Genomic DNA, 11745 nt, shown 5'->3' with positions numbered 1-11745 from the left:
AGATTTTAAAAACATCATAACTAAAGATTTTTAGAGTGCTACTACAAGAATATCGGGTTTGACGTGTGCAACATAATCTACATACCAGACACATATCAACGATGTAGATGTTGATAATACGAAGAACGTGACATTGTGTTTTTAAATGTTAAGTTTTAGACTGGGTTCAGTGTGGCAGCAACGTTAAGAGTATACACCTGATGATGGCCGATAGAGGCCGAAACATGTAGTGTAGAAAGAACAAGATCAAAGACATATAAATGTATATTGTTTGCACTTAGGACGGAGTTTGTATCATTTATCGTGTAGAGTGCAACAGGATGCTTAAATATACTATTAGTTTTCTATATTTCTAGTCCAACCTCCTTAGTGTCAGGGTTTGCATTTTTTTCTCCATGGTATCTGTGTTATCTCCCAATAGATCTACATCATCAGCATAGACCAACAGCTGATGTGTCCCATTTAATTTCAGTCCCACCTGGTTTTCCTTGACCTTCCTAATAGCCTATTCTAAAGCTAAATTGTAAAGCGATGGCGATTAGACATCTCCTTGTTTTAGACCATTTTGGATAAGAAAATTGCCAGACAAGTGTTTACATATACGGACTTTACTGTACGTTTCATTTACACGTTTTAATCATTTCTGGATTATCTGGGAACTATTAGTTTCTCAAGAACGACTCATCTACATAGAGCTATCTAATTCTGTGCCCTGGGGGCATCCTGCTCGTGGAGTTGTAGGCCTGATTTAGGCAGAACTGATTAAATTTCAGTTCTCTACCGAAAGCTGATATTTGTGAGAACCCTTCACTACTGTTTCTAGCACAAGCGGGGATATTGTTTGAAATTTTTACATTATTATCCCTGTTGTAAAAATTAGAATATACAAAACTATAATTTTGCCTGTGGTTCTGTATGGGTGTGAAACTTGGTCTCTTGACATTAAGGGAGGAACATAGGCTTAGGATCTTTGAGAACAGGGTGTTGAGAGGAATATTTGGATTGAAGAGAGATGAAGTGACAGGAGGTTAGAGAAAACTGCATAATGAGGAGCTTCATAACTTGTACTCTTCTCCAAGTATAATTAGAATGATCAAGTCAAGGAGGATGAGGTGGGCAGGTCATGTAGCACGAATGGGGAGACGAGGAATACATATAGGATATTGGTGGGAAAGCCAGAAGGAAAGAGACCACTGGGAAGACTAAGGCGTAGGTGGTTGAACAATATTAAAACGGATCGTAGAGAGACAGGATCGGATGGTATGGATTGGATTGATCTGGGTCAGGATATGGACCAGTGGAGGGCTCTTAAGAATAAGTGATAGACTTATTTCACAACTTTCATAACTTTGTTTTGGAAGAAAACTCAGTGAATTGCGTAGCTCTGAGTCAAGGCCAATTTATTTTTAATTTTTGTCAATTCAAGTTAATATTCATCAAATCTAATGATGTAAAACGAAGAGGAATGAATGTGAGTAGCAACCACTTGCACTGGAAACATGTGTGACATTAATGTCGGGGTTATTACCTATGAAAAAGCAAGGTCTGTCTCCACTTTATTAACAGAACACAATGGCAGCCTACCGTTATGGCCCTATTTATAATTCATGGTACATACGCTGCAACACAAGCTATTCTACCGTCAGTTTCGTGTATCGATTTGATAATCGATTTTCAGTTCAGGCATACCTTCCGTGCATAGTCGCTACAAAGAGAGAAAAAAATATGCTGGCCTTTCGACTAGTAATTCCCGCACGTAAAATGATACTTATTCCTGATTGTTAGGAGACAGAATTACTCTTTATACCTATTATTTCCTTTATATACTGCATTTTGGACGACAATACCTAGCGTCCCTTTCGAAATGTTTCCCTGATACTCCGTCAATCACAAAGTCACAACTTTGTCATTTAATCCTGTAATGCATACTGCAGTAAATAAATATAATTAAATAATGCATACGTTACTTCGAGCCTACTATGATCCGGGATATCTCGATATATCGACGGGCTAGGGGCTGGATGACCGGAGTTCGATTCCCGGCAAGGGAAAGAGATTTTTCTCTTCTCTCCAACGTCCAGATTGGCTTTGGCGCCCCTTCATCCTCCTAACAAATACATTCCGGGGGCTCTTTCCCAGGGCTAAAGCGGACGGGGCGTGAAGTTGATCCCTGCCCTCTGTCGAGTGCCTACTTCAGGAATGGTACAGATATATCTCCATTTCTTCATGAGGCTTCATGGGGTGGTGCGGTATTAATTGACACCTTTACCTTTTTTACCATTGCTTGTTGGAACCTATTCCCGTATTTTATAAAGGAAGGTAACCCAGTGGTATATTCTCGTGTTCGTATATCTATCTGCCATATTTAACTTTTGAACTTACTGATGAATTTGAATTAAGTTTGGCGTGAACATTGTACCACTGGAGGTCACCCCACGTCTTTCTTTCTAACATGCCACCATCAGTAGTAAGAACGTGGCAGCTGTGCATGATTTTCAGTTCTGAACGACAATTCGACCACTGATTTCTTTGGTCTGCTACAGGCGTTTGAAATGTGTGAAAATATCTTCGAGAAATGTGCTTCTCTTGTTAAGGCACGGTTGAGGAAACCTGAGGAGGCAGGCCGTCCGCCCAAATACCCCCCCAAAAACAGGCCAGCTACATTTTGTTGTATGTACCTTCCAGACTAAAAAATTGTACAAACGTTTCACACCAGAGTTACTTTTAGTGGTGGAACCACCTTTCACTTGTCCTGAAATATAAATCGGCACCACTTCAGAGAATGGGAAGTCTGAGTTCTCTTTCAATAATCGAGCATGCGAGAGACTGTATTAAGTTCAGTTTTTTTTTCAAGCTACTAATCCTGTCCCTGTAACATGCCGTGAAGACCTATAAGTTTGTGAGACGTCGAGGCTCCCACATTTATAGAAAATCGGCTCACAGAAAGCGGTGAGGTTGTCAGCCTTACGGATCGACCGCTCTTTACCCCCATGAATATTCCTGCTACTCATTTCTGTTAGAGGCTGAGTCTAACCGAGGGCCATAGTGTGGCTGGAAGGATTAGTTCAATTGAAAAATCCAATCGCCTCATCATGAATTGAACCTGCGTCCTTCCATCTTGTAACATAGTGCCTCAGTCAGCTACCAAAACAAGCGTTCCGACCTTTCTTCATTGCAGAAGCTATTGGGATTAGCACTGTGTAGTTGTGCTCTGCTGTGTCCTGTTGTCTCTTATGCCTGAAGTGGTCTCTAATGAAAGGCTTCTTCAACTAGCTGCAGCTTATAAGACAACTAAACAAAACTGTTTTATTCAATCAAAAATTTTTCTTTCTGTTGTCTCAGTTTTAAACAGTAATTCCATAACGGCTGAGAACCGAATTCATGTTGAAGTAATATTTATCACTCGATATAATCCAATTAATGACATCCTGAAACCCGCAGACGATACGCGGTGTAGTCTACGTATAAATGCCTGTGTGAGCGAGCGAGCGAACGAGTGAGGGAGGGAGAGATATACATATCGCCAGGCGTGACACATCTCGGTGTTTTGCTTTCTGCACACCTTACATTCCTTGCTTCAGAGAATAACTTCCTCTCTCCTTTTTGCTTATAAATGAAAGTTTCTTTGACGCTGTGTTTTGTTAACATTATTTTACATAGTCATTCTGTATTTCAAGCGAAGTATCGAGAGTTCTGCCTCAGAGCTTATTGTGATCTGTCATAGTTTGCTTTTGCTTTTCCTAACCGGCAAACGGGGATTGTGGCTTGCAGTGATGTAAAGGAATAATCAGCGCAGATTACAGAAGATTTCAATTTCGTTCTTTGCAATGGGACATTCTTGAAATACTCATTTTGCGAATAATCTTAAGATAGGGAGTAACTCTATCTATTAAATGCTGCGCCATAGCTCAAGCGGTTAGTCGCTGACTTCCCACCGCGGCGGCCCGGGCTCGATCCCGGGTCTGGTCAAGTGGGATTTGTGGTGGACAAAGTGACACTGGGGTAGGTTTACTCCGAGTACTTCGGTTTCCCTTGCCAATCTTCATTTCACCAATTGTTCCACAATCACCCTCACCTATCATCTGGGGGTGGTACAATGGACCAGAAGTGGCGGCAGTGCAGGGGACTTAGTCCCACCCCACTAGCAATAAAAAAACTCTATCGATTGGGCCAAAATGAGTAGGTTTTAACTGAAGACGGAAATAGAATCCAGTCTCCGAGACATTGTATTTTGAAATATAAACAGGACGATGTTTTTAGATAAAAATAGGACGATAGACAATGTCCAGAAACATAATATATATACTAATATACCATCGTCACAAATTTTTAGGTCTTACTTGCTGAAGACGTTAAGAAGATGTAGTACAGCTGTGGTTAGGGCAGTCACTATTATCACTTTAGTTGTTGGATTTCGGAAAATGCGGGCATTTCGTTCCCACCTTAGAATTTTATGCGTATGCCATATTATTGTTACCGACTGCAGGAAATTAAAGATAAGATAGTAGGAAATTTAAACAAAATCCTCCCAATGTTTCTCGAATTGAGATATATAGACAGGCAGCAGGTAGGAAGGCAAATAAGTTTTTTTTTGTGTGTGTGTGCTCCATGTTCACGTTTCTCGTACAGAGAACGCATAATAATAATAATAATATATCAGTTACTAAGAACCCTAACGAAGACTGCTTATTGTTTTTGCTTTTTGGCGTACAGTTTAGTGGAATAAACGAAGGGGAAACAGAACTTCCCCAGTGGAACCTACATCGTAGTTCGCTAAACGTTTCACACAGGACTCGGATTTTGAACCCGGACAATATGAACAAGATCAGTCATAAATCCAAAGATTGATGTTTTGCAAGGAAAGTCTGAAATAAAACTGTGTTTTCTGTATTTGAAATGTCTTAAAAATTGTCTGACATAAATTTATAAGTCTGCGTAACTACTCCCCTCTTAGTGTCGAGGGTAAGATATTTGGAGGCGTACTTCAGCTTTCCGTAAGTCATAATGTCTTAGCCCTTAACTAAGCACAAGAATATCTTTACCTTTTATTTTACATGAGCTCTTAAAAATGTAGTTTTTTTTCTCTCTTCGTAATCTATACGAAATCAGAAACAACGTTTTCTTTATTGAGAATATTCGAGCAGAACCGAGCCCTCAAGAATCAGGCCGAAGATTAAGAATAATATCAACGTACGTAGGTCTGAGTGAAACATGTTGTGATGAATTGCTGAAATGCACATAATGCTATTTCTTTGAGGTCTTTTGTTGTAGGGTGTTATGTACATCGTACTGTAGGAAATTCATAATATGCTACATGATTTAGGCTCTAGCCTGCCATAATTTGTGCCCATTAAAGGCACAGCCTCATCACACAATTATGAAAAAAAATATTTCTGACGAAGCACCAACTTCGCCGGCAAGCGGCAGTCGCTCGGTCGGTATACTTCGCTTGCGGATTACAGGTCATGGAGTTTGAACGAAGCTCACGTCGACGCTCTGTTATTCTGTCAGTTCAACAAAAGATAACATACTAGTTCTTAAGCTAAATCCTTAGAAATGTGTTCACAGAAATGTTTAAAATGTTTTATTATATAAATTCTTTCCTTGAAAAAGTAACAATTTGTTAAAAATACACGATGATCACACACCGTGGGTAGTGTTACCATTTCATTCACCTTAATACTCTACTTCTGTGCGTTCTAATATATCTTGTATGTCGTGATTGAGTAGAGTACATATCTCCCTTTCTGTTACATGAAATGTCGGATGCTGCATGCCCATAGAAAATTACGCCTTATAGCCTAATTCTATTTTTTCATACGTTACTGCATTCCTGAGGGAAATAATAATTCATACAATCAGGCTGAGATGCTGAAAGTTAAACCACAAATCTGCCATGGTAGTAGGACATGTAGAATGAACTGGGGAAATTAGAAATATTGTATATACAAAATTTTAATCACCTCATTAACTTAGAAACTATATTCTATGGAATTAGGTTCCATTTTACGTCCTTTCCGGCTACTAAATTACAACCGCCGGTTAGTCTATGAATATTCTGATCACGAGTATTTCCTTAAATTGGAATCTATAACTTTCTTTATTAAAATCCGTCACGAAACAACAACAAAACAGTTTTATTTAACAATATTTTACTACATGTTTCGGCATTTTATTCATCAGGCAAATACACAATTAACGTGTTCTTAAGCTATTGAATTGTATGCAATATAATTCAATGTAGTGTATGCAATTCAATAGCTTAAGAACACGTTACTTGTGTATTTGCCTGATGATGGCTTTGTAAAAAGCTGAAACATGTAGCAAAATACTATCAAACATCAACTATTCTACTTCTGGCTTATTTTGGACTTCATCCATCGTCTGGTATGTAAAATACAAAAGACCACGACGTTTCGGAGACTGGATCTGTCTCCGTCTTCAGGTGGGTAGGGAAGGACAAAACCTACTCAGTTGGGTCCGTTAGAAAGAGCTAGTCTCAATCACTGGACCAATCACTGTCTTTCACATACCAGACGATGGATGAAGTCCAAAATAAGCCAGAAGAAGTACAGTATACACCATCGTCAGAATCCTTTCAAGTCTATCAACTGTTTTGTTGTTGTGTTGTGACAGATTTTAATAAAGAAATTTATATATTTAACACAACAAGATGCATCCGTTGAAGGTTAAATTAGAATCTGCCTGCCCTTCTATACATGACCTTTGTTCTAGGCCATCCGCTGAATAAGTGGCTTCCTTTCGATATTTTCTGGGCGCTTTGGTAAGTTTTACATTTCCGTGACAGTCTTAAACTTGGAAATGAACTCTGCATGATTATAATTACGGACTGATAAAGCCTTCCCCAAGTGTTCTGCAGTTGGCTCCACGTGCATCAACAAACCCTTGGCATGTAGCCTAATCGGAGCTCGATTTCACGGAACTGCGGGTCCAGTATTAAATGACTGAGGGTGAAATTCTCTTTCTTTATTTCGCGTTTCTCTGATTTTCCATCGAAATCCTATCTCTGGTCTCAGAAGAGTCAGTTTGCATACTTATACCGGATAATTTTTAAATTTTCCAAATGTTTCGAAATGCCCTACTAATGTGTTATGATACTACGCAGGTGAGGAAAGACATTTACATTTCTTTCGTGCAAGTACCATCAAATATTTGCCCATCCGTACTTTTCGAATAGATGTGTTTTGCATAAAGGGTAGTTCTGAATTAGGGGGGACGTAATGGGACATCAGGGAACTTGGTTCTGTTTCTCTTCATTCTATTGTTTATGTTTGTGGTTGTGATGTTGACTTTTATGATCGACTTTCTTGTCGTAATGGGTTTGGTGACCATGCTTTTCCTCGTGTCCATGATGCCCCTTATGACCTTTCTGATCTGAGGACTTATGTCCCTTGGCGTATTCACCCTTGTTCCCGTGTTTCTCTTCTTTGGATCCTTCCTGTACAAACAAAGCATGGCATCAATCGATATATTCATGGCCTTATACACTGTGGTAATTTCTTTCTGAATCTATATAATTCATTGTGGCTTCTGAGTCTGTACAAGACTAACAAATGTGTTTGACTTGTAATGTATCCGTTATGATGACAGCTTTTACATGTATAAATTAGAAGTATATATATAAATTATGAATAAAAGTAAGACTAAAATGACAAATAAGTTTACGTTTTATGCTGGATGGTCGTATAAACGTAAAGGAAGTGGGCAACCTTTTGTCAAGGGCGACATTGTATGTGGTGTAAGATTTGAGGCTTTCACGGCGGTGACTATGAAGAAAGCAGTCTTCTGGGATTTGGCACCGTGTATATGTGGTGTTAACCGACGTTTCGGAGGAACGTATCGCCCCCATCTTCAGGGTAGAAGAAAAAGTATAAGAAATCTGCAAGCGACAACACCGTGAGAAACGGTAAAGCAGACTGCTTTACCGTTTCTCACGGTGTTGTCGCTTGCAGATTTCTTATACTTTTTCTTCTACCCTGAAGATGGGGGCGATACGTTCCTCCGAAACGTCGGTTAACACCACATATACACGGTGCCAAATCCCAGAAGACTGCTTTCTTCATTGTATGTGTTATTTCTATGTTATACTGCAACTGTGGCCATTCCACATCCTGTTCTCTTGAAGGACAGAGATCGAAGGTATATTGTTGGATTTTGAGAAATGGCGATATTATGAACCGAATGGCTCTAAAATCTACAGAAGGAATAAATAAATGGCTTTGAGAGAAGCTATTGTAATCACAAATTCTATACTGAGTGGCGTAGCCTGAAACCGGATCTAGGGCCTTTTGTAACCAAGGCGAAATTATGTCCGCTTATGACACAGGTTTTCTTCGGACGATTTAGTCTAAACTCTGAGGCTAGCAGGAATTATAAATAAATGTTAATGTGGATGATTATTCTTTCATATATATATATATATGATTTCCACTAGAAGGTTAACAGAGTCCGACTGCTAATATTTTTTTTTCCAGTTACCACTTTGAAGTTTCTCACTGTTGCTGTATTTGTAATTGTTAAGGCACAAGAAGTGTTTATCCCAGAAATTGAAAGCATATCTACTTGACACACAAAACTCCATGTGTCTGGCTTCATAATTCATTGTTTGTTTTATTTACATTAAAACCTGGGCATGAAATTAGTGCGACCGCTGTGCTTTTTATAAATTTTATAAAAAATCTTTGGGAAAAGTTTCCTATTTCTCTTTAAGACCTGTTACGGCACAAATTAAAGAAATTTCTGGAAAATGTGTAAATGAAACAAAACTCAGGTTATTTACAAGGAGTTTAGAAAAGCGATAGAAGAGTAGAATTTCGTCAACAACAATGGAATACACCGCGCATTGAGGTACAGTGTACTGTGTTCTTGTTCCTTAATCGGGAGGTTCTGGATCCGTGTCAGTGACAGAGGCTTGTTATCCTGAGAGGTCCTTTGTGGTTACTTTAGACTAGCTGTTCCCAAACTTTCTCAGGCCACCGCCCCCGTTATTTCCGAAAACTCATCCACAGTGCCCCTCCCCTACCCTATAAAAACATTCTTCGCAATAGCGGTTTGCACCTCCCACGCGATGGATGGGCTTGATGGAGTTCCAGTTTCCGCAATGTCTGGTCTAAAGTCTCCACTCTCGGAGGGGCCTAACTCCAGCGCCCCTTGCCTTACCCTTCCTTCTTATCCCCACTGAAGTAATCCCACCGCCCCCAACGGGTAATACACCTTTCTTTTTATTCGCTTAGTTGGGGGTGGAGTCCAACTGGGTCCACTCGGCACGGCGGCCACTGATTGGCTTATTGTAGCGTGCCCAGGGTGATTATGATGATGGATAATTTGATGGAATGAAGACTGGCAAGGTAAACCGAAGTACTCGGAGAAAACCTGCCCCAGCGCCACTTTGTCCACCACAAATCCCACTTGACAATACCCGGGTTCGAACCCGGACCGCCGTGGTGGGAAGCCAGCGACTAACCGCTCGAGGTATGGCGCGGCCTAGTACACCTTACTCTGGGAACCACTGCTATAGAACCTCTACGAAAATGTTAGATAATACAACAACAATGTGTCTCTACTGCTTCTCTCAACTCATTTCCTATCCCATCATTCGGGGCTGGTACAATTAGCTCGTCTGAGTTCACAGGGCCGAGAAGCTCAGTCTGGCTTTGCTCTCTAACTGAAATGCCATAATAAGGCGTCTTATGAGAACAGAAAACTCAAGAAGAGGATCTACTTAGATCACTGGCAGAAGGAAAAATAAACTTACCGCATGTTTACCGCCCTTGTCGTGCTTATCCCCGTGCCTGTGATAATGTTCGCCGTGCTCCCCGTACTTGTTAAACTTCCCGCTCTCATGGTTGTTACTCCAGTATTTGTCCAACTTGTGGTATTCATCCTTGTGGTACTTGTCACGGAATCCCTGCATTGGACGAGTCAAAATGTTATTTCTGTATGGTTAAAGTCTTTCGCTCTTCTAATTTACTATGATGTATAATATAACATGTAATTTTAACCCTTTGAAGGCTTAATTTATTCTAAATTTTTTATAAACATTCAGTTCATATCTCATAGGAAACACAATAAGTCTTTGCTGCAAAGATCAGCCGGTTAATGCTGTTTAGGGAGACAATCACCATTTACTGTGAGAACCGTTCAAGAGTCACGAATACACTCTGTGAAGGGTTTTAGTATGTTAAAGCAGACGGCACTTAGCTGGGCTTTAAGGGGTTATGAATTATCGAATTAGTCCTCTATGCCCTTAACACGTGAAGAGTTGTAAATAATTAAGGAAAATTTATGCGCAAATGTGATCGTTATATGTACGCATAAGGGTTTGATTAACATTAAAGATGAATAACTGAAAATATGTTTTATTTGTCTTGTGTAATGTTCCATATTGTAATAATTACGTTTGAGGCTATAGAATTTAAGAGAGTGCTCATCAGAGATGTCAACCTCGAATCATTATGGCTACCATTTGGAAAAGAATTCTCTTTCGAGCTTTGAAGTATCGGTTGCGTTAATTGTATGATGCTTCATCACCGTTTCTTTTGTTGCGAACTAACGGCGTTAAATCCGCAAACAACTTTCATAATATTTTAATTATACGCATGTATGATTTAAAAGATGCCATACCCGTACCAATGTATAGGCAAGCACAAAAGCACGATAATAAAACTGCTTAGTGCTTCCCTTGGACCAACGTATATAAATAATGTATGTAAGTAAAAGTAAAAGTAAAGGCATCCCTGTAACAGGCCGTGGAGGCCCACAGGGTTGTGAGACATTGAGGGTCCCACGGTTTCTCTAGACAATCGGCTCACAGATGGCGGTGAGGTTGTCAGCCTTACGCGCCGCCTGCGCTTTACCCCCAGGAAGATTCTTGGTGCTCATTTCTTTTAGAGGCTGAGTCGACCCCAGGACCATAGTGCGACTGCAAGGATTAGGTCAATTGAAAATATCCACCTCCTCGCGATTCGATCCCGTGACCATCCGGGTTGTAGCGTAATGCCTCAACCAACTACGCTACCGCGTGCCCCCAGATAATGCGTGTAGGTTAACTAAATGTACCTCATATGCAGATGAGTATTATATAGGTCCTAAGGAAGACACTGAGGGTGGCTTTGTAAGACATATATATATGTATGTATACACACACACACTGAAAACGGAACCTTTATACAAGCATTTAAAGTTATTATTTTTGGGCTCGTCCATAGTCCGAATTTAACAGAACCATTATGTCGAGGAAACTGTTTCTATTGCGTCTTCAGATGAAGAGCATACAAAATAAAGCCTAACCGTATGGGATTCCTGGTAGACGTACTCAACTGGCTAGAGAGAGATAATTTTATATAATACTCTGTTAAGCTGTAGACGGAAACAGAACAATTTTCCTAAACGTAGTCCTGTTGGTAAACTCTGAAGACGGGAAGAACAGAATATAATAATTTTAAAAATCGTGTCTCAACTACACAGTCGTCAAAAAAACTTTAAGCTTAGTTCGGTATGAAAGTTTTATGGCATCAAGATGAAGGAAACACAGAACACAGGCTTTATAAGTTTGAGAGTCGTATCACCAGAAGATAGTAGAATTTTGCAAAAAGAGTTTAATATATTTTTCACTAAGTCCCGCTCGTGAACTGGCGGTAACTATTCTTAGTATGCATGTGAAACTTCATTGCTGAATTGAACGGTTTTTGTTCTGTGCCGTATGTATTTCCGTGTTTTTTTTTT

At 39.8% G+C, this 11745-nt stretch overlaps 2 protein-coding genes across 3 annotated transcripts in view; one reads left to right on the top strand and one right to left on the bottom strand.

Moving 5' to 3' along the window:
- LOC111861259 overlaps window positions 1–11745 on the top strand; it is a 161017-nt gene that overhangs the window by 11328 nt on the left and 137944 nt on the right. The window lies entirely within an intron of this gene.
- Window positions 6752–11745, bottom strand: part of LOC117282066 — a 6807-nt gene continuing 1813 nt past the window's right edge. Inside the window, exons 2-3 of the mRNA XM_033750247.1 lie at window positions 9776–9928; window positions 6752–7459 (exon numbers count right to left, since the gene is read on the bottom strand). Coding sequence (XP_033606138.1) covers window positions 7228–7459; window positions 9776–9928 — 385 coding nt within the window. The 3' untranslated portion in view covers window positions 6752–7227. The remainder of the gene's footprint in view (window positions 7460–9775; window positions 9929–11745) is intronic.

Source organism: Cryptotermes secundus, unplaced genomic scaffold (genome assembly GCF_002891405.2).
Source record: "Cryptotermes secundus unplaced genomic scaffold, Csec_1.0 scaffold68, whole genome shotgun sequence".
Taxonomy (NCBI): Eukaryota; Metazoa; Arthropoda; class Insecta; order Blattodea; family Kalotermitidae; genus Cryptotermes; species Cryptotermes secundus.
Note: the sequence above shows the minus strand (reverse complement) of the source record. Positions and strands in the feature narration are given on the sequence as shown.